Consider the following 26,989-nt stretch of genomic DNA (forward strand, 5'->3'; position numbering starts at 1 on the left):
AGGCGCTGGGGGGCACGCGGAGATACCTAAGAAGGAAGAAAAGGAGAGAGGAGCTCCTTGACCCCAGAGAGGAGCCACAGAGCGGGAGCAGGCGTTTAATTCACCGGGGCTCAGAGCCCTGGTCCCCACCCATCCCCCAGGTCCGGCCACGTGGGGGGCTGTTCCAGTCCTCAGTCCCCCTTCCGCTGCACCCTGGTGCCCAGGGGCCCCGGGTAGGGCAGGCCCAGCGCGGGGTAGAAGGCCTCGGGGAGGGTGGGGCCCGGGCCCAGCCTCTGCAGGTGCGGGTACACGAGGCCCAGTTCGGCAGGGCCGTAGCGGATGGTGCCAGGTGCGCACAGGCCCCGCACCACGGGGGGCAGGAAGCCAGTGTGCAGGAGGGAAGGTGGGGGGTCCCCAGGAGGCGCCAGGCCCCACGGCCCCACCAGGTCCTGCTTCAGGGCACCCGCCCGGATGACGGACGTGAACTCGGGCCTCGTTGGGGCCAGGTGGCCGGACGGCTTCTCATCCCCACTGTCCTCCGGGTCTTCAGTCTCCCCCCGGCCGGGCTCCACTTTGATGGGTTTGCCCCGGGGCTGGGGGGCCTTGTCCTCCTGCGGGGGGACGGCCTCCTTTCCTTCCACTGGTGGCTCTGGCTCTGCAAGAGGAAGATTCGGAAGGGCTCCGTGTGTGTGTGTCCCCAGCCCTCAGCCTTCCCATCTGTGGAATAGAGCGGCGCCCGTGGTCAAGACCCGTGGATCTCTGCTGGAGGGGTTTGGTCCCCTTAGGGGACACTTGGCAAAGTCTGGAGGCATTTTTGGTTGTCACAACTGGGAAGGAGGACACTCCTGGATTCTAGTGGGTAGAAGTCAGGGATGCTGCTAAAATGCCCTACAATGCATGGGACGGCCACCACCACAAAGCGTGACCATGCCCAGATGCCAGAGGCTCATGTCCGGACCCAGGCTGTCCTCTGGAAGGAAGTTCCATATCTGCGCTGGCCACCTATGGCCACCAAGCTCTTCAAACATGGCGAGTACAACTAAGGGAATGGAATTTTAATTTTAATCTTACTGTAAATAGCCACATGTGAAGCTACTGGCTTCCGCACCAGACAGCACAGGTCCCAGAGGCCACTCGGAGCTTCCCAGGGGCTGGGGTGGCAGGTGGGCTCACCTGTGGGTGCTGGCTCCGGGCTGGACGTGTCCTCATGGGCCACGCTGGCCGGAAGCTGGAAGGCGTCCAGAGGTATCTGGCCCCCCTCGGCTTGACTGGGACAAGACAGATGGGATTGGGAGCTCAAATCCCGGGCCACCCAGCCTCTGGTGAGGGGAGACTCCCTCCTGCCTGCCAGTCTTGTGAGTAGACTTCCCCTCCCGCTCTGAGTGTAGACACTGCCCCCCGCCCCCGCCCGAGGCACTTAGGACTCATCATTGGACCCCAAACTCCAAGTTGGCTTCTAGCCCAGCTTGGCCCCGTCTCCCGAGGCCAAACCTTTGCAGCCCGTGGCCGCCTGGATGTCACCACCTAAGTGTCCCCCGGGTACCTCATGCTCATCTGACCTCAGCATCTTTCTTCCAAACCTGGCTCAGACCCAGGCCCCGCAAAGCCAGAGATGCCAGATGGCCGCCTCCCCTCCTCCACCTGTGCTGCCTGGCATTTCCCAGCACCTGCCCCTGGCCTCCCATCCCTGTCTTGTCCCACAGACCTCCCTCTACATGGCAGCCAGAGTGGTCTTTCCAAGAAGCAGATTTGACTGTGACTCTCTCCAGCCCTAAACCCTTCCATGGCTCCCCAGTGCCCCCACCACCATCCTAAGCTTCGTCTCTCGAGACTCTATACTCCAGCCCAGAGCACCCCCTGTAGTTCCTCAGATGGGTCCGGCTGTGACCCTGAGCCTTTGCCTGTGCTGTGCCCTCGGCCTGGAACGTCCTTCCCACCTCCAGCTTCTTTCCATCATCTGCCCTGCTCTGTGGCAGCCCTCCCCTGGTAAGAGCCTGCCATGGCTCCCCAGTGCCCCAGAAGCACCCTGGGCCTGAGGCCACTTCATATCTGCCTCTTTCTCCCTGGAAGCGCTTGTCACTCCGCCACCCACCCCTGGCCTCCTGCAAGCTCATTCCTTCTCCAGGCCTTTACTCTCACTGGACCCTGTCCCCCTTCATGTTTTCACCACCACTGCCCACATCTGTCCTTTTCTAGAAGCCCTCCCTGAAGAGCCCCCACCCGAAGGTGGGCAGAGCTGGCAGAATCTTCTGGAGGGAGTTCTGAGCTCCCCGTGGGAAAGGAGAGGGGCGCAACCCTCACCTGAGCACGTAGCTGACCCAGAGCACGTGGCGCTCTCCAGGGCTCTTCCCGCTCATGGCCACGGTGGCCACGGACTGTAGCCACACGAAGCCCCCGGCGCGCTGCAGCCAACGGTAGTAACCGGTCATCACCTGGCCCTTGTCCAGCACTGGGCCCAGCCCAGGGACCGGAGACACCGGAAGGGATGGGGTAGGGGCAGGATGAGGTGAGAGGGGCAGAGAGAGATAGGCAGTGGGAGAGAGGTGGACAGGGAGACGGGCAGAGAGAGAGCAACAGGGAAACAGGAAGGGTGAGACGGTGTGGAGAAGAGAAAGGCAAAGAACAGAGAGGGAGGCAGAGAGAGCCCGAGTCAGAAAGACGGAGCGGTAACCCGGCATCAAGGCCCCTGGATTTTGAAGGGTGGGTCAGAGCTACCCCACAGCTCCCCTTACTCCCCACGCCCCCATCCTCAGCCATTGCTCAGAGTCTCCTTGCTGCTCTTCCTGTGCTGAGTGGAGCCCCCAGAGGTGGCAGGAGGAGGGACTGTGATCAGCCCGGGAGAAGGACTTCCAGGGAGTGGGGCAGTGGGGGTGCTCAGGTCTGGGGTGAGGGGTCCTCACGGTCCAGGTGGCTTTGGCGGATCCTGGTTGCATCCTGTCCGTGGACAAACTGGTAGCAGCTGCGGCCCACTAGCTCCGAGGGCCCCAGGTCCATGTGGTCGCTGACTCTGAGGGCAGGGGGCAACAGAGAGGAGGGGAGAAGGGGTCCCAGACCATGGGGTGGGGAGAAAGATTCCAGGGTTGGCTCTGGAATCCCTCAGGGTCCAAACCCTGGCTCTGGAGTGCTCTGGGTCTCAGTTTTCCCCTCTGTAAAATGGGTGGGAGAATATTTAAAATAGTAGTTTCCCTCCTCGGGCAGCTATGGGCATTCAAGCAGACTGCACTCCTGGGTGTGGGGTGGCCCGGCCACTCCGGAGGCGCTCGGTGCTTGGAGACTCTTTCGCTATTTAATTTCCCCCCACTGCGTGGTGCGGGAGAGTGGATGAGAGAGATGAGAGGCCGGAGAGGCAGAGAGAAATAGGATCAGGGAAGGGCGGAGCTCTGCTGAAGGGAGGGCCTGGGTCTCTCGGAATCGAGCAAGCCCCGCCTCCATCCCAGAGGCCCCGCCCCAGGCCCCGCCCTAGCCCCCGCCTTCACTCCCTCTTCCAGTTCGCCCTCCGCGGCTTTCCCTCCTCCCGCGGCTCCCCAGGGCCCTGCCCCCACCCCCGCCCCCGAGCTCCTCTGACTTCCTGCCTACCCCCCTCTCCCGTGCGCCCCCATCCTCCCACCTCAGCCCCCAACCCCGGTACCTGCTCTCACAAGCAAGGATGGTGAGACCCAGGCTGAGTCGGAAGACGATCATGTGTCCGTGCAGTGGCAGCTCAGCCAGTGGGGCCGGGGGCAACGTGTGGCCAAGGGCCACAAGGCCCAGGGCGCGGGCCCGAAGGCGACCGGTCACATGGATGACCTGCAGGTGGCAGGCGCGATCGGAGGAGGGCAAGGCGGGGCCAGTGGGGCGGGAGGACCAGGGGGGCCCGTGGACAGAGCTGGCGTGAATACAGGCGCTCTCCTTGGGCCAGGGAGGGGACCCGGGAGTCAGAGGCTGGGGCGGAGAGCTCACACCCACCTTGTACCCTGAGGCCTTGACGTGCAGCCCCCTCTTGGTGAGGGTGGATTTCATGCGGATGAAGAAGGAGCGCTCCTGGACCCGGGAGGAGGGGGGCACCTCGATGGGGCTGGCCTCTGGGACGAAGAGTGAAGGAAGGTTATGGGGTCCTGAAGAGGACACACACGGGCCACCCCTGCCCTCTACAGAGCTATCCAGACACAGGGTCATGGCCACAGTCACACAGACGCACCTATTGGTTCTACAAGCCCACTGACATCCTACATCAACCTCCCCTCCCAGCAGCACCCAGCCTGGTCTTTCTAAAGCTCAGATCTGACCCCATCCCTCCTCTGCTCTGAACCTGCCATGGCTCCCTAGTACCCTTGGGGGAAAGCCCAGCTCCTTCTCACCATGGCCTAAAACTTTGGCAAGAACTGCCTCCTGCTGACATCATCTCTAGCCACAACCTCCAGGTCTCAGATCAGACATCTCCTCCAGGAAGTCCTCCCTGACCCCCAGGCTGGGTCAGCTGCCCCTCTGGGGTCTCCTATCCCAGCCCTGCCCACTCTGGGTCATCACTGTCTGGGGACAGGGTCAGTCTCCCCCACTGGACTGTGAGCCCCGGGAGGGTGGGGCTGGGGCTCTTGTCACCACTGTGTCCCCAGCCCTGCCCAACCGAGGGCTGAACACAGCGTGGGGGCTTGGGCTATAGCAACAAATAAGCCACACAAATACAGATTATTCTATAAACCCTGTGAAATTGTCTTATAAATATGCTCACACCCAGATGACCCTGTGCCTCAAACTGAGGTGTAAATATAATCACGCTCCCTAACAGTCCCACACGTGTCACAAACATCTCCCCAAGCTTGCAAGCACTGCTGATAGCTCAGATGGTTTGGGTATTAAGCAAACTCCATATAAGAAAAGCCTATTTATGAGAAAGATAACCTCAGTCCCCCAATATCTCAGAGCTAAAAGGGTAATCTCCAACACCCTCCCCAAAATGGAGTGGAATTTTCCACTGGAGAGCAGAAGCACAGGCGCTGGAGTCAGACAAGCCTGGGCTGGAGTCCAGCTCAATCACTTACAGCTGACCTGGGACACAACCTCTCTATGCTGTGCCCCAGGTTCCTCCTCTATAAAATGGAGATAGTCATAGCTCCTGCTTTGTGGGCTTGTGGTTAGGATTTAATAAAATTATGTACTTAAAGGCAGGGCACGTGTAAATGCCCAATAAGCACACGTTGTTATTATTATTTACCAAAGCCTGGTTCCATCTGTCACCCACAGGCACCCACCTCCACTCTGCAGCCAGAGGGGTCTTTCTAAAGTTCAAATCTTGGGGATCCAGGCAATCTTAGGGAGCCACGTCTCGCTACCTCAATTTAGACTCTGATTCATTTTACAAAAACTTGCTTGCAAAACTCTAACAAGAGTGTTTCTGTATAAAGGAGACATAGTTGGATACATTGTACTCAGCATCCCCTAAGCTACCCTCAGGCCTCTTTCTTTGGGGATGCTGAGAATTACCGATCTCAGGGGTATCCGCAAGCGAGGAGGACGAGGACGAGGAGGAGGAAGAGGAGGGGACGGAGGGCGGGGTGGGGGGCCCGGGGGTCGGGGCCCGCAACCCCAGTTGCTCCAGCACCTCGGAGTGGTCCCCCGGATGAATGTAGTCGAAGAGGCTGCTGCCCGTCAGCTCCACCTGCCGGCGAAGGAGGGGAATGCAGGGGGCGGGTGAGGTGCGCGCGCAGTCACTCGCCCTCCTGTTCTGCCACAGGCTCACTCGCCAGCAAGCAGGTGTGTGTTTTTAGTAGAAAATAAATATATATATATTTAAACCATTTTAAAGGAGGATAAAAACTTAGGCGCTTCCCGTGCCCTCCCACTTCAAACCCAGAGATTATTAAGGATTTTCTGCCCCTGCCTACAGTATAAAGAAGCTGTGTATGTGGTTGGGATGGGGGTGTCGTAAGCCTTCATGTACGCAGCTCTTGCTTACTCACTCACCCCCATACAGCAAACAACTGCGCCCTGAAATGACTCACAGGATGGAAATCAGGACACAAGCAGTGGAATGGCTTTCAAACTCTTTAAAGAGTTAGAACCTTTTAATTAGACTTTACATTCAATTCATCCCTCAAATCTCTCACAGTAGTGCCCTTACCTCCACACCTTCCCAGTCCCCGCACCCATCTTCTCCCTGCTGTGTTTCTGTCCCAGCGTCCTCACTGGTCTTCTGGCCTTCAGTCCCCACGTACATACCCCTCCCTAAGTTACTCCCCTGACCATGGCCCTCCTCCTCTCAGAAACCTCCCATGGGAGGTGGCGCAGTGGTTAAGAATCCGCCTGCCAATGCAGGGGATACGGGTTTGAGCCCTGGTCCTGGAAGATCCCACATGCCGTGGAGCAACTAAACCCGTGCGCCACAACTACTGAGCCTGTGCTCTAGAGCCCGCGAGCCACAACTACTGAGACCACAACTACAGAAGCCCATGCACCTACAGCCCATGCTCCACGACAAGTGAAGCCACCGCAATGAGAAGCCTGCGCACCGCAGCGAAGAGTATCCTGCTCACCACGACTAGAGAAAGCCCGCGCGCAGCTACGGAAAGCCAACGCAGCCAAAAATAAAAATAAAGTAAAATTTTTAAAAAAGAAAAGAAACCTCCCATGGCTCCCACTGCCCCTGGGCTTGGGGTCACATGCTTCCCTCTATCCCTCATTAAACACCCCCCCACACACACACACACCAGCTTTGAGCCTTTCCCCCCACTCTTCCTCCCTCCCTTCCTCTTGTCCATATTCTCCCTTCAGGGTCTTCCTCCTCCAGGAACCTCCAACAACTCACGGAAGAGCTGCTCACGAAGGCCAAATACCAATGCACTGAATTTTCTAAATTTACCATTTGTCAAAATCTTTGTAACAATGATAAAACTTGACAGCAATTTGTACTGATTGCATTGGCAAGGCCTAAGATGCTGCACAGAGACAAGACTCCAGGGCTGGGGGCTTTTGGCTTCTCTTTGCCCTCCTTTTACCTTTCAGCCACCAGCTGCAGGAGCTGGAACAGAAACAGTGGGTTGAAATAAAGGCAAAATGAAAACTAGTCAACTAAAATGCCACAGAAAATCTTCCAAGCTGGAAACCCCAAGTCCTTCCGGTACGAATTGCTGTAATCCTTTGAAAGTGTTAAGAATAAACAAGTTTTGGTAAATACGGTACAGTTGGCAACCCCTCATAGGCAAATTTAGATTTCTGCTATTTTGCTCTCTCCAAATCGACCTCTTACTTTAATAACCCTCCTCTGCCTGGGAGGAGGAGCCATGTTAGGTGCCATGTGGGGTTCCAAGGAACACACTTTGGGAACCAAAGATCCAGTCCTTTTTTTTTTTTTTTTTTTTTTTTTCATGCTGGGATGGTGAGGTCAGGAGAGAGGAGGGCCGGCCAGGGAGATGGCAGCTGAGCCAGTCCAGGCAGGCTGCTGCGGCCCCTTACCTGTGAGAGACCCAGATAAATGGAGACTGTCTCTGAGATGTAGAGGAACTTCCCTTCCTGGTTCAAGGCAAACACGAAGCCGTCCAGGGACTAGAGTGGGGAGAGACGGGGTCGGGGAGAGGAGGGCCTGGCATCTGTAAGAGGTTCTGAAATCTGGATCTCGGCCTGGGATGGATTATTCTGGGGTAAGGCGCTTCAGTGGCCCTGGGGGGAGCAGGAGGGGGAGCCTGAGCATTCTGCCTCCCAGTTCTGGGGCTCCCCTACGGGACTGATGCTGGAGAAAAGGGTGCGGTTCTCCCGAGACGGCCACCAGGTGGCAGCAAGGAGCAGCAGGCAGGGAAGGGGCCTCACCTGCAGGATGTGTCCTCCCAGGTGCTGCTCGAAGACTTCGGAGACCAGCGCCACGGGGCCCCTGCGGCCTGGGGCTGGGGGAAGAGGGAGGGGTGAGGCCAGGGCCTGTTGGCCCTATGAAGAATCGAATAGGTGGTGTGAAATAAAGAAGCATGGGGGGCTTTCCTGGTGGCACAGTGGTTAAGAATCCGCCTGCCAATGCAGGGGACATGGGTTCGAGCTGCGGAGCAACTAAGCCCGTGTGCCACAACTACTGAGCCTGAGCTCTAGAGCCCGCGAGCCACAACTACTGAAGCCTGCGCCCCTAGAGCCTGTGCTCCGCAACAAGAGAAGCCACCGCAATGAGAAGCCCGTGCACCGCAACGAAGACCAGCCCCCCACTCGCCGCAACTGAAGAAAGCCCACGTGCAGCAACAAAGACCCAACGCAGCCAAAATATTTTATTTATTTATTTAAAATAAATAAATAAATAAATAAATGAAAGAAGAAGCATGGGGAAAGGCCTGTTGAAGGAGGAGGGGGTGTTTGAGCTCAGACCTGAAGGGTGAGAAGGAGGCAGATAGGAGACAGAAAAGGAGAGAGACAGAGAGACAGAGAAAGAGACATTGAGAGACAAAGACAGACAAATAGATGGACAGAGAGATATAAGGAAATAGAGAAAGGAATAAGGACGTTACAACTCAACAACAGAAGGATGAACAACGCAATTCAAAAATGCGCAAAGGATTTGAACAGATATTCTTCCAAAGATGCACAAGTGGCCGATAAGCACATGAAAAGATGTTCAACATCATTAGTCATTAGCAAAATGCAAATCAAAACCACAGTGAGAGATCACTTCACACCCGCTAGGATGGTTCGAATTTTTTTTTTAAATAGAAAATAAGTGTTGGCGAGGATGTGGAGAAATTGGAACCCCCATGCATTGCTGGTGAGAATGTGCCAGTCTGGAAAATAGTTTGGCGATTCCTCAATAAGTCAAACATAGAATTACCATATAACCCAGCAATTCCACTCCTAGGTATACACCCCAAAGAATTGAAAACAGGTGCTCTAACAAATACTTGTACATGAATGTTCATAGCAGCATTACTCCTAATAGCCAAAAGGTGGAAACAACCCAAATGTCCATTAACTGATGAATGGATAAATAAAATGTGCTATATTCATAGAATGGAAGATTACTCATCCATAAAAAGAAATGGAGTACCGATCCATGCTACGACGTGAATGAACTTTGAAAACATTATGCTAAGTGAAAGAAGCTGAACACAGAGGCTACACGGTGTAGGATTCAATTTATATGAAACGTTCAGAAGAGGCAAACCCAGAGATGGAAGGCAGATCAGTGGTTGCCAGGGGCTGGGGGAAGGGGTAGGAGGAATGGGGAGGGACTGCTAATGGGACAGGGTTTTTGGAGGGTGATGAAAATGTTTTGGAACTAGATAGAAGTGCTGGTTGCACAACATTGTGAACGTGCTAAGTGCCACCGAATTGCACACTGTAAAACGGTGAATTTCATGTTATATAAATTTTACCCCGATAAAATTTTTTTTAAAAGAGAGAGGGGTAGAGACATATATAGACACAGAGAAACTGAGACAGAGATAGGTAAAGACAGAGAGACATAAAGAGATGGAGGGACAGAGGGAAACAGATGTACAGAGACAGATACAGAGAAAGTGGCAGGAAGACAGAGACGGAGAAGTAGACAGAAAACAGAGACACAGGGCGACCCATCCCCCGCAGTGAGGAGCAGAGAGCTCCAGACATCCATGCTGGGCGTGGGCAGAGGCCCTGTGTTCCTGGACTCTGTTCCCACCCAGGATGCCCTCCCTGACCCTGCAGAGAACGACCCCCGCAAGGGGTCCCTGCCCAGATTGGGGAGCCAGTGACCTCGAGGGTCCCCAAGCACCTGGTTCCTGCAGGACCGAAGGTCCAGTTCTGGTGTTAAGCCCCAGGACTGTTCCTCCCTGGCTGTGTGCCCTGGGACCAGTGCCTTTACTTCTCTGTGCCTCAGTTTCCTCCTCTATCAGGTGGGTTTGCTAACGAGCTGATCTCACAGGGGTGTTGAGCATTCCGTTGGCTTAGGGAACTGAAAGGGCCTACCAGGCGCCCGCATGCAGCAGGTGCTCTGAAACAGAGCTGGGATCAGTATTAATAGCGTGATTACTATTGTTATTTCCAGACCATCAAAACACCAGGCGGCGAAACGCCACCCCCTCCCCCCAATCAGGACGCAGCTCCCAAGCCCCGCCCCCAGCCCCTTAATGTTTGGTCTCGCCTCCTCTCCCAGGAGCACCCCCAGCATCCCCACGGCTGTTCACACCCTTTTTCCACCCCCGCCTGGAACTCCAGGAACAGTAACGGGGGGTGTGTGTGATGGGGACCCCTCCCCCGAGATGCAGCGGGAACCAGCCGGGTGACAGGCGGGAACAATGCCGCCTGCTAATTGTCGCAATTTTCCCCTGTCATTTTTGCTAATTCCTTCATTTTCCCTCTCACAGGATCAGCCCAGGTCAGACTGAACGGCTGCAATTAACAGCCTTAATGGGCACGTCGGGAGGGGGGTGTGTATAGGGGGAGGGCTCAGCCACTTGCTGTTCCCTCATCCTTTCCCCGGCCTCTGTCCCCATCCCTGACTGATGTGTCTTATTACCCCCGGCCTCCCCCTGCCCCAAATCCACCAACTCCCTGACTCCTCTCTCTGTGTTTCCTCCTCTCTCCCACAAATACCTCAACTCCTGTGTCCGCCAGATTCAGCTGTGGGCCCTTCCCTACTCTTAGATCTGCCCCCTCCTCACATCCGGACCCCAACCATCATTCGCTCATTCAACAAACATTTCCTGAGTTTCTTATCAGAGCCTGCCTCTGCTGGAACAAAACTGTCCCAGCTGTCATCTTCCCCCACACACAGAGGTGGCGCTGAGGGGCCGAGGGGAGAAGCCAAGACTTCTCCCAGGGGTCCCCCTCCACCTCCCATTCTCAACTGCCCTGAGGGATTTGCTGCCCTGGGCTAGGGCAACTAATGAAGGGCTGGGACTTCATTAGCTTTGGAAGTCTGGGAGAGGGAGCTCCCTGCCATAATCAGAGTGCCTTGCTCCCTGGGAGCAGGCCTGAGGACTGGAGTGGGTGCATTTCTGGCTGTACTTTCCCCAGCTGCATCTGTGAAATGGGTCTAGGGCTGGAGCTGAATGGGTTCATGCATGCAAATGGCACACAGCCAGGTACACAACAGGTGAGTCCTGCACTATTCTTATCAGAATAAGCTCTACTTCAGGCACCTCTACCTTTTGGGGAGGCTTCCTTACCATCCACCTTGACCCTCGCTTTCTCCCACACCTTCACCCATATTCTGCAAGTCCTGAGGCTGGACCCTCACTGCATCACCTGAATCCGACCACCTCTCACCCCACTGCCCCCACCCTGGTCTAGCTGCCCCACCTCCCGCCTGGACGACTGCACTTGCCTCCTCACTGGGCTCCTAGCTTCTGCCCTCACATCCATCACCTCTGTAACTCCCATCTCACTCGGGGTAACAGCCAAAGTCCTCACCACGGCCTGAGAGGCCCTGCAGGACCTGGCCCCTGACCCGCTGACCACTTCCTGCCTCACTTACTCCTCTCTGGAGCCCCTGACCTCACAACTGTGACCTGCATGTAGCAAGCTGATTGCTGCCTGCCTCAGGGCCTTTGCACTTGCTGTTCCCTCTGCCTGGAAAACTCTCCTCCCAGCTTTTCTCCTAGCTTTTCTCCCTCACCTCCTTCCAGTCTCAGCTCAAAGGTCACTTAGAGAGGCCATGCCTGACCTGTGAGTTGTGATGTCCCCCCTCCTCCCCTCACGCAGTTCTATAGTCACCCAAGAAATATTTAGTGACCCCTTACTGTGCCCCAGGCACTATTCTAGGCTCAGCACACAAAGTGCTGTAGGGGAGAAACACAATAAACAACAGAAATAAAAAATATATAGTATTAGATGATGATTAGTACTATGGAAAGAAATAAGGCAGGAAAGGAAGATAGGACATGCTGGGAGCAGGGAGTTGTCTTTTTTTTTTAAGCACCTACTATATGCCACATGCTATTCTCTCTCTCTCTTTTTTTAAAGTCTTTATTGAATTTGCCACAGTATTGCTTCTGTTTTATGTTTTGTTTTTTTGGCCCTGGGCATGTGGGATCTTAGCTCCCTGACCAGGGATCAAACCTGCACCCCCTACACTGGAGGGAGAAGTCTTAACCACTGGACCACCAGGGAAGTCCCAGGGTTGTCATTTTTAATAGAGTGGTCAGGGAAGGCTTGACTGAAAAGCTCACATTCTAAGGGAAGGGAGTTCCTGGTGGAAGCCCAGCAAGTGCAAAGGCCCTGAGGTGGGAACAGGCTTCTCTGAACAGCAAGGTGGCCCATGTGGGGGAGAGGCTTGAAGAGGCCAGAGGGGTGGAAAGGTGATATCAGGGAGGTGGGGGGCAAGGGACCTACCATGTCAGGTGTGTGGGCCCACCTTTGAGGGCAGGGACTTTGTCCTGTTCCCTGCTGTGTCCCCAGCACCTAGAACGGTGCCTGGCACAGGGAAGGTATTCATTGGGCATTTGTTGAATGAATGACAAACACTGATAGGAGATCAAGGCTGTCTCCTCCCCAGACTTAGAGCCCCCTGGCTAGACTTCAACATCTGTCATCCCATTTCACTCATGGTAGAGTAAGGCCCAGAGAGAGGCCGAGACCTGCAACATAGGACCCATCCCTGGAGACCCACAAGCATGCCAAGGATGGTGGTTGAGAAGGTGGGCTCTGGAGCCAGGCCACTTGAGTTTGAATCTCAGTTGGGCCCCTTCTCAGTTGTGTGACCTTGGGCAAAGAGCTTCACATCTCTGGGTCTCAGTTTTCCCCTTCTGTAAAATGGGAACATAGCATTGCCTCCCTCCGAAGATTTTTGAGAGGATTAGCAAGTGAATTTGGATGCAGCACTCAACACCGTGTCTGACTGGTATGTTACTGCTATTATTTTTGAGGAGAACGCGGGAGCCCCCTCCTTTACAGAGAGCTTGAGGCAGAATGCTTTGCTCTCTGACGGCAGCTAATTCACTGTCCTCAGTTTTCCCATCTGAACTATTGAAGCAGGTGCTTGGCCTCTTGTTGGGGTCCCGGGAGAGCAGGAAATGCTCCCAATTTCTTAATTTTGTGGGTACAGCGGGAGTCCACGCAGTTCCTCCCCCGCACACTGTCCTGCCCCTCCCCCTTCCCACGTACAGGCAGGGAGGTTGCTGAGGTCAGTGGTCTTGAATTAGCCATCCCGGCAAGCACGGAGGGGGGAGGCCGGACGCCGGTGAGGCTCTCTCAGCGTCTTCCCCCTTTCTCTCCCCGGGGCTTGGGGACAATAGACAAGATGTTTATCCCCCGCCGGCGCACATGTTGTTCGCGGTAATGACAGTAATCAGCGGCGCTAATGCCGCATTCTCTCCGCGCCAGTCAATTCGCCTAATTACCGCCTGGGAAGCCGGATTATTTAAATTTAAATGGTGATTTATTGCGAGTTTAATCAATGCTATTTTCTCTCCCCCCTCTCCCCTGAGACCAGGGCAGGAGGGGAATTGGAGCCCCTCCAACCCCACCTTAAGGACAACCCTTCGGAGGGGGGGGTGGAAGTAGCCGAGGGTGCCCTGTCCCTGTCACCTGCGACCTCAGATGAAGACGATTCTCTCTCTTCTCGTAATAGGAGTAAAGTAATAAAACATAAAATAGAAGTAATAACAATAACATAACACTTCTATATAATGAAGTCTGAATAATAATGAAAGTAGATATCTATCTATATATATATCTGTGTTTTACATATTCTATATTTTAACATATTATTGATTGCATTTCGTTATTGTGTCTTGGCCAGTAGGATGTCAGCCTGTCCAGGGCAGGCACTTTTATGCAGCTTGTTTTCTGCTGGATCTCCAGGGCTCAGAACTGTAGCAGGCACACAGTAGATGGTCAATAAACCTGCAGGTAACCATTGATAACAGTGCTTGCTAGACATTGATCGTTTACTCTGTGCCAGGTGTGTTTAGGGTCTTTACACATACACATATTACCTGGTAGATCTTCTTCTCTTCTCAGCCCTGCGGGTGGGGGTGGGGCTTCATCATGATTCCCATTTCACAAGTGAGGCACAGAGAGGTGAGGCGACCTGCCCAGGGTCACAACGGTGGGGAGTGGCTGAGTGGGGACAGGGACCCCCCGTCTTTCTGAAGCTCGCCATCTTACCTGCCATATTATCCTGTCTCCCTCCCGCATCCCAAACTGGGAATTCAGACTCTAGAGGTTCCCTCTGGGGTCCCTCAGGTCTGAGTGCGGGAGTTTCTTGCCCATTAGTGGATAGGAGGCCCAGGCTGGGTCCCCCCGTCCCGCCCATGGCGCTGTGATAATAATGATTCATTTTCCCTGATAACAATAAGAGCATTAACTGGTTGTATGATCCAGTGTGGCCAGGCCCGTGATTAGGCCAGAATTCATGAAATCGTCCCTACCTGGTGAGCCCGTTTTAGAGATGAGTAAACTGAGGCTTGGACAGTTGAAGCCGCCTGATAGGAACACACAAAAGGTCTGACTCCAAATCCTGTACTCCCTCAGGATGCAGGAGCTGGGAGAGAGCTGGTGCGCACCCTCAGGTACCAGGTGCCCTGCACCGGGGGAGCGCGCCTGGACCCCCACCCCCACCCCCGCGCATGCGCACTCACCTAGGCCAACCTGCGGCCCCGCGGACCTCAACCCCCAGGGTGGCGCCCCGAGAGCGGCGAAGCGGCGCAGGCGGAGGTAGGTGACGCTGAGGCGCACGATGGACGCCTTGTCCAGCTGGCTGGAGATGGCTCCGGGCAGCGGGAGTAGCTTGGCCAGCTCGAAGAACTCCAGGTTCTCCTTTCCGCGCCGTGAGCGCGCCGCGTTACGGGACTTCTCCTTGCGCTGCGCCTGCAGGCTGGGCGGGCGGCGCGGAGGGGGCGTCAGCGGGGCCCGGGGACTCAGGGGTCTGGGGTTGGGGGACGAGCCTCGCCTCTTGGGGCCTCGGGAACGGGACGGGATGTTGAAAGTGGATTCAACACTCCCGAGGTGGGGCAGAGCCTGAGTGTGACTTCTACACCCGGCCGTGGAGCAGAACCTGGGGTGTAAATTCTGGGGGAAGGAGGAGGAAGAGGAGAGAGATAAGAATGTTGGGTAGGAATTCCGAGGAAGGGGGCTAGGAACAGAACGCCAGGTGTGTGGGGTGGGTGTTACAACACAACGGTTGAGCAACTCTGGGTAAGAAATTCTGGCCCGAGGGGGCGGGGCAGAAGGTGAGTGTGAATCCTCCCGGGACACCGCCTTGGGGGCGGGACCACAGCCCGAGGGGCGGAGCTTTGCTCACCAGGGTCCGGGCGGGGTCTTGACCACAAACCCCGGCAGAAAGTCCCAAGGGACGCTGCCGCCGCGACCTCCCCCGCACCTGACCTCGCCTCCACCGCCACTGCTGGGGTAGGGGGCCGCCATCTCCGCGGAGACCCGCTCAGGCGGGCTCAGAGCAGCCTGCGGAACTCGAGAGCCGCGTCTCCTGCAGCGGGAAGGAGCGGGAGGCAGCGCTCAGCGCCCGAGGGGACAGGTGGGGCACCTGCTAGGGAAACCGAGGTCCGCGTGGGGCGCAGGGTCCCAGCAAGGAGCTGCGGCTAGATGCTGCCTCAGTTTCCCCTCCCTGGGGGCCCCGCTACACAGTCCGCAGCTCTCACCGCGCCGGGCTCTGGGAGAAGCTCAGGACGAGGACGTGCCCCGCCGCCGCCTCCCCCGCGCCGCCCGCTAGAGCGCCCGCCTCACGCCCGCGCCGGGCCGGCTCCCGCATACCAATAGGCGCACGCGGCGCGCATACGGATCCGACCGGCCCGCGCGCTGCGTGCCAAGCATGCCCAAGCCGGGAGGGGGGCGGGCGCCTCGCCGGGGCCCGGGCGTGCCCGGCTGCAGCCCCCAGAGCCCTCTGCCCCGGGGAATCCGCCCCCTGAAGCCCATCCCAGGAGTCCGGTTCCTTGCATCTGCCGTGCGCCTATTTCCCGGGCTGGGCTAAGAAGGTAGGGGGGACAGAGGCCAGGGACCCCACCCTATGCTCTGCCCAAGGACCACCCCCAGCCCCTCGGGGGTGATGCCACGTGTCTGGGCAGCCAAATCTCCGCAACCACAACTTCCTCCCCGAAGGCCCGGACATGCGAGCCTCAACCCCAGATGCAGTGGCCAGAGCCTCAGCCCGAGGACGCCCCCAGGATGGACCAGACACTCGGGGCCCAAGTGTCCTAGTATCCAGATCCCCCAGAACAAGGAACATGTTGAATTCGGTCTTCCTTCCTCCAGGACTAGGCATTCAGGTTCCAACCCCGCTCCCCATATCCACACCTCCCCCAAGCCTCCCCAACCAAGTGTCCCGATGCCCTAGACCTTGGCGTCCAGATCCCCCAGCCCCCTATTTCTCCAGGACCCAACGTCTGTGCGCCCCCTCCCTCAGCCTCGGGATACAGGCGTTCCGATGCCCTAGCTCCAAGCACACTGGAGTTCCGGTCCCCTTTTCCTCCAGGACCCAGGAGTTCCCTGTCCTCTCATGCCAGCCCCCAGGCGTTCCCTACCCGCAGTACCCACAGCCTCGTTACCTGGCCACGGGTCAGGCTCCGGGCACGGCGTGGGGCCGGCCGGGCGGCGCAGCAGAGGAGCGGCCCCATAGACCCCGGGGCGGGCCGGGCTCGGCGAGTCGCGCGGGCTGTGGCGCTAGGCTCTCAGCGCCCACCGAGGCCTCGCAGACTTCGAGATGCGGGGACAGCGCTGGCGGGCGGGGGCGGGGCCTGCTGGAGCCCCGCCCACAGACTCTCCGCCCTTAGGTCCAGCCCAGCTCCAGCCACTCTGGCCTTTTCCGTGGTAGGGGTTTCCAAGCAAGGGAGTCCCGGGCTGCTCTGGTGTCCGAGTCCCCTCACCCCACCAGAACGAGAACGTCGAAGTCAGCTTTCCCACCCCGAGAGAACACCAGAGTCCGGGCACCATCTCTATACCCCACCGGGAGGGACTATCATCCCATCTTCCCCAAGAGAACCCGGCACCCCGGCAGCCCCTCGGGATAAGGCGGGCACCTTGCACCTGAGTCTCTTTTAGGCGTGGAGACCCAGACGTCGGTGCCCCCTCCAAGGGCGCAAATCCAGGTGTTAGAGACTCTTTTCCAGGAGAGAATTTAAGGGTGTCAGCAAGACCCCCTGGACAAGAAGGTGACCTTGCACCCAAGCTCTGCCCCCCTCCTTATAAGAGCAGGATTTGACAACTGGACCTCCCAGGGACTGGGACACAGGTATCCGAGGAACTTCCGAGACCAGGATCCTGGGGTCTTATACCCACCACTGCTCCCACGGCAACCCCGACATCAGAGCTTCCCATTAGACCATAAATGGGAACTAAGGAGTTATAGCGCCTCCCACAGAGAACTGGGGACCCAGGTGACTGAGTCAGGCCTTTCCCACTCTGGTAGGAGATACTACACCTCTCTCTCCCAAGCCCCTTCAGCAGCCTGGCATGCGGGTTTCCAGGCGTTTAAGTGCTCCTAGGAGACCACAATGCAACTAATGAAGGTGGGACAGGAGCCTTAGGAGAGGCAGGTGGGTGGAGGCTGGCAGAGAGCAAGGGTTCCTCTGTCTGGTTGGACAGAGGAACCGAGGCACACACCTCTGAACCCTCATGTGCACTGGCTGATGGGAACACTCTTCAAGTGGCTCTGGATAACCACACTGAACAACTTGGGAACTAATCTTTTATGTTCTGCTAATTTTTTTCCCCACAGCAAGGTTCTGAGCTGGGCTCTATTACTAAGCCCATTTTACTAGGAAAACTGAGGCATAGAGAGACTAGATAGCCTGTTGGTGATGGTCTGTCAGCCAATAATATTTTCCTGTTTTTTCCCAGAGAGACTTGTTAGGGTGTCAGGGTAAGGGATTCAAGCTCAGAGCACTGGCTCTTAACTCCTGATGCTACTTCCTGGCTGTGTGACCTGGGCAGGTGCCATGCCAGGCCTTGAGAAGTGCACTCATACTATACAATTTATTTATGATCACACACACACACACACACACACACACACACACACACACAGATCTTGCTGAGGTTAAGAGCCTAATTTCTGGGGTTCAGACTGCAACTCTACCCCTTACTGCTGTGTGACTTTGGACAAGTAACTTCACCACTCTGGGCCTTCTCCCTTGTAACGTGGGGATAATTTCATTTTAGTACCCACCTCCTAGCATCATTGTGAGCATTAAATAAGTTCAGCCAGAAGTTCTCGAAGTGTGACCCGGGCACTAGTTCCTGAGACTATCTCAGGGGGTTCGCGAGGTCAAATTTTCATACCGAGACATTTTCTGCCTTTGTCACTTCATTCTCCCATGAGTGCCAGGTGGGGTTTTCCAGAAGCTGCATGGCATGTGATATCACAGCAGACCGCATGCAGAAGCAGCCAGGAGGATCCAACTGTCTTCTGTTATGCTGGACTTTGAGGAGGTTTGCAAAAGTATAAAATAATGACAATATTCTCACTAAAATTTTTCATAGAATATGTTATTTATGTTAGCCTGTAATGTGTTTATTATTGCTATTTAAAAATGAATTTTGAATCATCTTCAAGAATTTCCAGTTTTATTTTTATAAATTTATTTATTTATTTATTTTTGGCTGCATTGGGTCTTCGTTGCTGTGCGTGGGCCTTCTCTAGTTGCGGCGAGCGGAGGGGCCACTCTTCGTTGCAGTGCACGTACTTCTCATTGCAGTGGCTTCTCTTGTTGCAGAGCGCGGGCTCTAGACGCGGGCCTCAGTAGTTGTGGCAGGCGGGCTCAGTAGTTGTGGCTTATGGGCTCTAGAGTGCAGGCTCGGTAGTTGTGGCGCACGGGCTTAGTTGCTCTGCAACATGTGGGACCTTCCTGGACCAGGGCTCGAACCAGTGTGCCCTGCATTGACAGGCGGATTCTTAACCACTGCGCCACCAGGGAAGTCCCAAGAACTTCCATTTTTAATTTCTGATATGGCTTATGAAACAGAAATAAAAGCTCTGTGGTTTTCCCTAAGAATGTAAAGAGACCAAAAAAGCTGAGAATCGCTGAGTTAAGCTATTTGAAGCTGAGAATAGAGCCAGGCATTAAATATGCTAGATGTGATATGTACATCCAAAGACACATCGCCCTCATATAACCAGACGCAAATCATGTTACCTCTACACCACTCAGGGAGTCACTGAAAAACACACACCATTTGGGGTCTCAGCTTCCCATCAGTGAAATGGGTGGGCTGCTCTGTGATGTCTGTGCCCTTCTGCAGCTCTGGTAATACAGTTGGGAAAAAATAGGACAGCTTCTGGGTCAGGGTGTGCATCAGGCCGGGCCCCAGGAGGAGACACCTGGGGCCCTCCAGCTGGGAACCGAGGGGCATTTCAAAAAGGACTCTTGACAAAGGTTTGGGGGAAATCTAGGAGAGCTGGTGTTACCATCTGGGGCCTGAAGGGGTAGGGAGGGGGCTGTTAAGGGACACTGGGACTGTGGCAGTCGAGACCTTCATGGTCTCATATCCGACACCTCCTGCCCTAGCCTTGGTTCTCAGCTGCTCAGCTGCATTCAGCTCTCCTTGGCCGTCCTCAGCTTTGGAGATGTTTCCTATCAAAGCTCGGAGACCCCACCACTCCCAAAGCCGCCTGGGTGGAAGAGATGGGGGAGGATGATATATGTCCTTGAGAGGTGGTGAGCTCCCTGTAACCAGGGGTAATCAAGGAGAGGTACAAGGATTTTAGTAGGCAATAAGAACATGGATGGGGCTTCCCTGGTGGCGCAGTGGTTGGGAGTCCATCTGCCCATGCAGGGGACATGGGTTCATGCCCCGCTCCGGGAACACCCCACATGCCGCGGAGCGGCTGGGCCCGTGAGCCATGGCCGCTGGGCCTGCGCGTCTGGAGCCCGACGGGAGAGGCCACAACGGTGAGAGGCCCGCGTACCCCCCCCCCCCAAAAAAAAAAAAGAACATGGATGTGTGTGTGTGTCTGGATGTGTGTGTGTGTGTGTGTGTGTGTGTGTGTGTGTGTTTGGAGGGTTCCAATGACTTCTCCTTAAACAGTCTCATTTTTCCTTATTAAGAGAGTATACTTTTAGGGACTGCCCTGGTGGCGCAGTTGTTAAGAATCCGCCTGTCAATGCAGGGGACACGGGTTCGAGCCTTGGTCCGGGAAGATCCCACGTGCCGCGGAGCAACTAAGCCCGTGCGCCACAACTACTGAGCCCGCATGCCACAACTACTGAAGCCCACGCACGCCTAGAGCCCGTGCTCTGCAACAAGAGAAGCCACTGCAATGAGAAGCCCGTGCACCGCAATGAAGAGTAGCCCCCGCTCGCCGCAACTAGAGAAAGACCGTGTGCAGCAACGAAGATCCAACTCAGCCATAAATAAATTTATTTATTTTAAAAAACTATACTCTTTTTTAAAATTAATTAATTAATTTTATTTTTGGCTGCGTTAGGTCTTCTTCGTTGCTGCGCGTGGGCTTTCTCTCTAATTGTGTTGAGCGGGAGCTACTCTTCGTTGTGTTGCACGGGCTTCTCACTGCGGTGGCTTCCTTATTGCAGAGCACGGGCTCTAGGCACGTGAACTTCAGTGGTTGTGGCACGTGGGCTCAGTAGTTGTGGCTCGTGGGGTCTAGAGTGCAGGCTCAGTACTTGTGGCACATGGGCTTAGTTGCCCCGCGGCATGTGAGATCTTCCCGGACCAGGGATCGAACCCATGTCCCCTGAATTGGCAGCCGGATTCTTAACCACCGATCACCAGGGAAGTCCCAGAATTCTCTTTAACTAAAATTTTAAACCATGTATGCATCTGACAAGAATGTATAAGTAAACATAATGCAATTCCTCAATCCTAAAAAAGGTATGAATACCTACTATGTGCCAGGGGCTGGGGAGACATCAGTGAACAAAACAGACAAGGTCCTTATGTGTGTATATGGGGGGGGCAAACAAGTAAACAAGTAAATTAAAAAGATGATTTCTGCTCATACTGAGTGCTGTGAAGGAAATAAATCAGGGTGAGGCGAGAGAGTGACTAGAGGGTAGTTATGGTGACAGGAAGCCTTCTCAAGGGTGGTGACATTTGCTGGGAAGCCTGAGATGAGATGAATCTATAGGAAAAGTGATCCAGGCAGGAGGAATGGCAAGTGCAAAGGCCCTGAGGTGGAATGGAGGAACTCGGGAGAAAAAATAAAAAAGCCTGCGTGTATCTGGGTCAGCTGCAGTGGGCAGGGACTTTCGGGGAGGGGTTTGGTTTTCACTGGGACTGGAGGTTGTTAGATTGGGGAGGGGCCTGATCTAATTCCATTTATTTATTTATTTATTTATTTATTATTTTGGCTGCTCTCTGTGCAGATCGTAGTTCCCCAACCAGGGATCGAACCCACACCCCCTGCATTGGAAGTGTGGAGTCTTAACCGCTGGACCGCCAGGGAAGTCCTGATTCCTGTTTGTTTGTTTTTTTAAGTGTGATGAAGACATTTATTTTACCTCTAAGAGACTCACGTTACAAACTGATTTCGATACTATTCATTTAAATAGGGTAAAACTTTAATGTAATAAAAATATGGCTGAATATATGAAAAACACTGATTCCTTTTTTTTAAATTTTTATTTTATCATTTTCATTTTATTTATTTATTTATTTTTGGCTGCGTTGGGTCTTCGTTGCTGCACGCGGGCTTTGTCTAGCTGTGGCGAGCGGGAGCTACTTTTCGTTGCGGTGCACGGGCTTCTCATTGCAGTGGCTTCTCTTGCTGCGGAGCACGGGCTCTAGGCACATGGGCTTCCGTAGTTGTAGCGCGTGGGTTCAGTAGTTGAGGCTCACGGGCTCTAGAGCGCAGGCTCAGTAGCTGTGGCGCAAGGGCTTAGTTGTTCCGCGGCATGTGGGATCTTCCCGAACCAGGGATCGAACACGTGTCCTCTGCATTGGCAGGTGGATTCTTATCCCCTGCGCCACCAGGGAAGCCTCCCTGATTCCTATTTTTGAAGACAATTTGGGCTGCTGGGTGGAGAAGGAAGTGTAAGGGGTGAGAGCAGAAGCCGGGAGCCCAGCTGAGGGGGCGACTGGAAGAGTCCAGGTGGGAGGTTATGGTGGCCCCCAGGGAGGCAGTGGGGGTTGGGAGAGATGGTCGGATACTTGAGATACTTCAAAGGCAGGGCTGCCAGGATTGGCTGGCGACCAGATGTGGGGATGACAGAAAGAGAGGAGGAGTCAAGGGGATGTGGTAGTTTTGGCTCCAGTGCCAGGAGGATGGAGCTGCCCTTGAATAGATGAAGCAGGAAGGGCTGGGGAAACAGGTGTTGGGTCTGAGCTCCCAAGGGGGTTATAGCAAATGAAATCCCTCAAAGCTGAGTCTCATTGTTCTTGAGACCTCCTGGCACAGACCTGTGACTCCCTGAATCTCCAGCATACTCCAGGCTTTCACTTTCTGGAGAGTTCTACCACACATCTGATCTTCATCCTTCCTGCTTTCACTCCTGCACTTTGCAAGCTTATAGTGAGAGTTCCTGGAGCCAGACCTTGTTGGAGGCCAGGATTCTGAGAGTCAGGTTGTCAAGGAGCTGTCTCTCCTGACCACCAGGGGTGCTAATGGTGTACGGCGCCCCAGGAGTGTATTCCTTGAGCGGAGAAGCTCGTGCTCAGGTCTGAGAGTAAAACTGTTTTCGTTTAAAGCACATTAAATGGACGATGAAGAGTCATTTGAGAACTGGGCAGCCCAATGTGGTCCCAGAGTTGTTCTGTTTTTGGTTTTGATCCAGCCAGCAAACATTTATTGAGTACCTACTCTGTGTCAGAAGCTCCAGGGATCCAGCAGGGAAGAAACAGGCAGAGATTCTTGTCACTGGAGCTCGCATCCAGGTGGGGGTGTGGGACAACAGATAAAACAAGAAAATATCTGCATCAGATGGAGCTAAGTTCTAGAGAAAAACAAAGCAGGGGAGTGTGCGTGCATATGTGTACGCCCGCGATTTTAGGTAGGCTAGTCAAGTACTGACAATTACTGGGGAGAATAAAGGAAGTGGGAAATGAAAGAAAACACCACCCATCAACTCGATAAATAGCCCCACAGCCAAGTGTCACCCAGCCTGACACTTGGGTGTTGTCCCGGGCGCCTCCTATCTTCCAGCCCCATCTTGTCCTCTTCAGGCCACCCAAGGTGTCAGGGAAGAACTCTAACCTCACAGCAGACATCAAGGCCTACCTGTCACCTGTCCATAGGTGCCAAAAGACGACAGCAAGCCTCAGGGAACAGAGAGAGGTGCTCGTTACAGCACAGCCCACAGCGGGAGCGTCGGCGTTGTTGGGCTGGTCCCCTGCCCCCAAGGGACACCAGGCAAGACAAGACCATGGACCCAGGTGGAGGCTACAGCACAAATAGGTGGCACGCAGCAAACTAGCCAGCGTGCTCCCCTAGGGAGGGGCGGTGCCTGGTGGTCACTCTGTTATCACCTTTACTCATTTGCTTAGGGGACCAGCTACAGAGACAGAGGTCTCAGGGTCTGGGCCAGTGGGCCAGTGGTCCTGCCTACCCAGGAAGGACCTGTGGGGATGCCCGGGGAGCTCGGCTGACTGCTCTCCCAGCCCAAGGGCTGCTCCTACCAGAGAGAAAGGGACTCTCTCCACTACTGACACTGCAGAGTCCCCTGGAGAAGGGACAAGAGGCCGAGCAGCAGCTGGGGAGGCAGCAGGGTGAAGGTGGGGCAATGATGAGATACCTCTGCAATTATTATTATTATTAATAATTAATTAATTTTTGGCTGCACTGCTCAGTGTGCGCGATCTTAGTTCCCTGACCAGGGATCGAACCGGCGCCTCCTGCAGTGGAAGCGCGGAGCTCTAACCATTGGAGCGCCAGGGAAGCCCCTTCAATTATTAAATGTGCCTCATCCTCATCGTCTCTGACTTCCCAACCGCCCACTTGGGCGTCTCCGACTTTATTCCAGCCCCGAGCTGCCCTTCAAGGTCATAAGCACAATACCGATGACAACAATAAGAGTAATAGTACCATTCGGGCTTCCCTGGTGGCGCAGTGGTTGAGAGTCCGCCTGCTTATGCAGGGGACACCGGTTCGTGCCCCGGTCCGGGAGGATCCCACATGCCGCGGAGCGGCTGGGCCCGTGAACCATGGCCGCTGAGCCTGCGCGTCCGGGGCCTGTGCTCCGCAACGGGAGAGGCCACAGCACTGAGAGGCCCGCGTACGGCAAAAAAAAAAAAAAAAAAAAAAAAAAAAAAAAGAATAATAGTATCATGGGGAAGAGTTGTAGGGGGTTGAGTAGTGCCCCCACCCCACCCCAAGCCATATGTCCATGTCCTAACCCTGGAACTTGTGAACGTGACCTTACTTGGCAAAAGGGTCTTTTCAGATGTAATTAAGGATCTTGATATGAGATCATCTTGGATTATCTGGATGGGCCCTAACTCCAGCGACAAATGTCCTTATAAGAGACAGAAGAGGAGGGAATCCCGTGGCAGTCCAGTGGTTGGGACTCCCTTGCTTTCACTGCCAAGGGCCCGGGTTCAATCCCTGGTTGGGGAACTAAGATCCCACAATACCATGCGGCCAAAATAAATAAATACATAAATAAAAAAGAAGAGGAGACGCCCAGGAAAAATACAAATACACAGGGAGAAAGAAGAGGAGGCCATGCGAAAACGGTGGCAGAGATTGGAGGGAGGCCAAGGAGCCACCAAAGGCTGGAGGAGGCGAGGAACAGCTCTCCTCTAGAGACTTCGGAGAAGCACAGCCCTGATGACACGTTGATCTGGGGCTTCCGGCTGGTAGAGCTGTGAGGGGAGGCATTTCTGTTGTTACGACCAGTCTGCGGTCATTTGTTACAGTAGCCACAGGAAGAGCCATGGGCTTTGGGGTGCAAATCCTGGCTCCCACTTACTAGCTTGTGATGTTGGACAAATCACTTGGCTCTTCTGTGCCTTGGTTTCCTCATCTGGAAAGTGGGGATAAGAAAACAGGGCCTGATACCTTGTAAATGTCCAAAAATTGTTAGCTTTTTTTTTTTTAAGATACTTTTTTCTTCTTTAATCAATTTTTAAAAATTGAAGTATGGTTGATTTACTGTTAGCTTTTATTTTTTTAAATTAATTAATTAATTATTTTTACAGTAGGTCTTTATTGGTCACCCATTTTATTATTTATTCATTTTAAAATTTATGTATGTATGTATTTATTTATTTTTGGCTGCCTTGGGTCTTCGTTGCTGTGTGCAGGCATTCTGTAGTTGCGCCGAGCGGGGGCTAATCTTCATTGCGGTGCACGTGCTTCTCACTGCGGTGGCTTCTCTTGTTGCGGGGCATGGGCTCTAGGCGTGCAGCCTTCAGTAGTTGTGGCTGGCGGGCTCTAGAGCGCAGGCTCAGTAGTTGTGGTGCACAGGCTCGGTTGCTCCGCGGCATGTGGGATCTTCCTGGACCAGGGCTCGAACCCGTGTCTCCTGCATTGGCAGGCGGATTCTTAACCACTGCGCCGCCAGGGAAAGGGAAGCCCCCCTTTTTTTTTTTTTTTTTGCGGTACGCGGGCCTCTCACTGTTGTGGCCTCTACCGTCGCGGAGCACAGGCTCCGGACGCGCAGGCTCAGCAGCCATGGCTCACGGGACCAGCCGCTCCGCGGCACGTGGGATCTTCCCAGACCGGGGCACGAACCCGCGTCCCCTGCACCGGCAGGCGGACTCTCAACCACTGCGCCACCAGGGAAGCCCCCCCCCTATTTTAAATAGAGCAGTGTGTACATGTCAATCCCAAACTCCCTGTTAGCTTCTTTTCTTTTTTTTTTTTTAGCTTCTATTAATATGATTTGTCTTGCTAACATTTGTGACAACTGCATGCTCTTTAATCCCCACCTAGGAGGTAGAGTTCTGGTGAGCAGTATCTCTCAAATCACCGTTTTCTTCTTCCTCCTCCTCAGCTCCTGCAAATCCGACGCAGTCTCTCCCATGCTCAAACTACCCCATGGCTCCCCAGCGCCCCCAGGACAAATTTTGAGCTTATTACCTCGCCCTGAATAAATGGATGGAGGGCTGGTTGGATGAGTGGCTCACCCCCTGTTTCTCAGCCTGCTCCTGGGACACTTCCAACCCCGTTCTCACCCTAGCTTAAAACGTCACCGACCCGGCTTCCAACACTTCCCAGGCCCGACCACGGCTGGGCAGGGCGGCGCTCTGCTGACCCCTGGTGGCCGCATGGAGTAACACGCCGCGTTCTCCACTTCCGGGCAGTCGGCCTGGAGCTGGTGAGAGCCTGGTAGCCTAGTAGGTGCTCGGTGCTGGCTGCAACTCGGGGAACAGACGGTGATTAGATACACTTTGTGTCAGCCCTGGAGTCGTCCCATCTCCTCTCTCTCACAGCCACGTGCAACGTTGAGCAGATTCTGTCGCCCTGACCTTTAAGATATCCGGACTCCCACCTCCTCTCTCCACGTCCACTGTCCTGGCTTTGGTCTCATCCACCACCGCTTTCCTCCCCACTCCAGGCTGTCTTATCGATTTCTCCTTTTGCCTGGGCCTTCACAGCACTGTTACTGAATCTGTTTTTTACCTAAAATTTTGATCATGGATTTTGGGGAGCTGGCTTTGATTTTTTAAAACATGAATTGAAATATATTTTATCTTGATCACTGAGTTTGTGCCCCTTTAAGTTTTGTATCCGAGGCAAGTCATCCTGGTCTCTGCCTGCTGCAACGATGTCACATCCCCAGAGAGGTCTTCGTGACCACCCCAAATAACATCCCTGCTCCCCCTTAATGCCTTATCTACACCCGACATTATGGCATACATTCATCTCTTTGCCTGTTTCCTGTGTCTGTTCCACTAGGGGGTCAACTCCCAGCTGTGTCCCAGGGGACCTAGCACAGAGTAAACACTCAGGAAATATGGGTTCAATGGGCAAATACAATCTGAACGAGTAACAGAAAAGCGCTGTTGCAGAAGAGAACATTTTTTTTTTCTTTGAAAGCAAAGGAGCTCATCTTGGTCTGGGGGGAGGGGGTGACTTTCCCAAGGAAGAGTCCATGGACCTGAAATCTAAAGGTTAGGGAGGGAGTTAGCAAGGAGGGGTGGGCAGTGTTCCAGGAGGGAACAGCATGTGCAAAAGCCTGAGGTGGACGGGCCCTTGAGGACTCAGAGGGCTGGACCGAAGGGTGTAAGGTAAGAC

The 26,989-nt window shown here is 54.6% G+C and overlaps 1 protein-coding gene across 1 annotated transcript; it reads right to left on the bottom strand.

Moving 5' to 3' along the window:
- Window positions 1-170: 170 nt before the first annotated feature.
- NPAS1 (neuronal PAS domain protein 1) lies at window positions 171-15,267 on the bottom strand (the record flags this gene model as incomplete). Its single annotated transcript, XM_082676550.1, has 11 exons — window positions 171-634; window positions 1,153-1,247; window positions 2,281-2,428; window positions 2,880-2,986; window positions 3,608-3,765; window positions 3,925-4,040; window positions 5,440-5,614; window positions 7,408-7,497; window positions 7,759-7,832; window positions 14,484-14,719; window positions 15,146-15,267. The coding sequence occupies 11 exons, from the start codon at window positions 15,265-15,267 to the stop codon at window positions 171-173; spliced, it is 1,785 nt and encodes a 594-aa protein (XP_082532676.1).
- Between the last annotated feature and the right edge of the window lie 11,722 nt (window positions 15,268-26,989).

Source organism: Grampus griseus (assembly GCF_964374135.1).
Source record: "Grampus griseus genome assembly, chromosome: 19".
Lineage (NCBI taxonomy): Eukaryota > Metazoa > Chordata > Mammalia > Artiodactyla > Delphinidae > Grampus > Grampus griseus.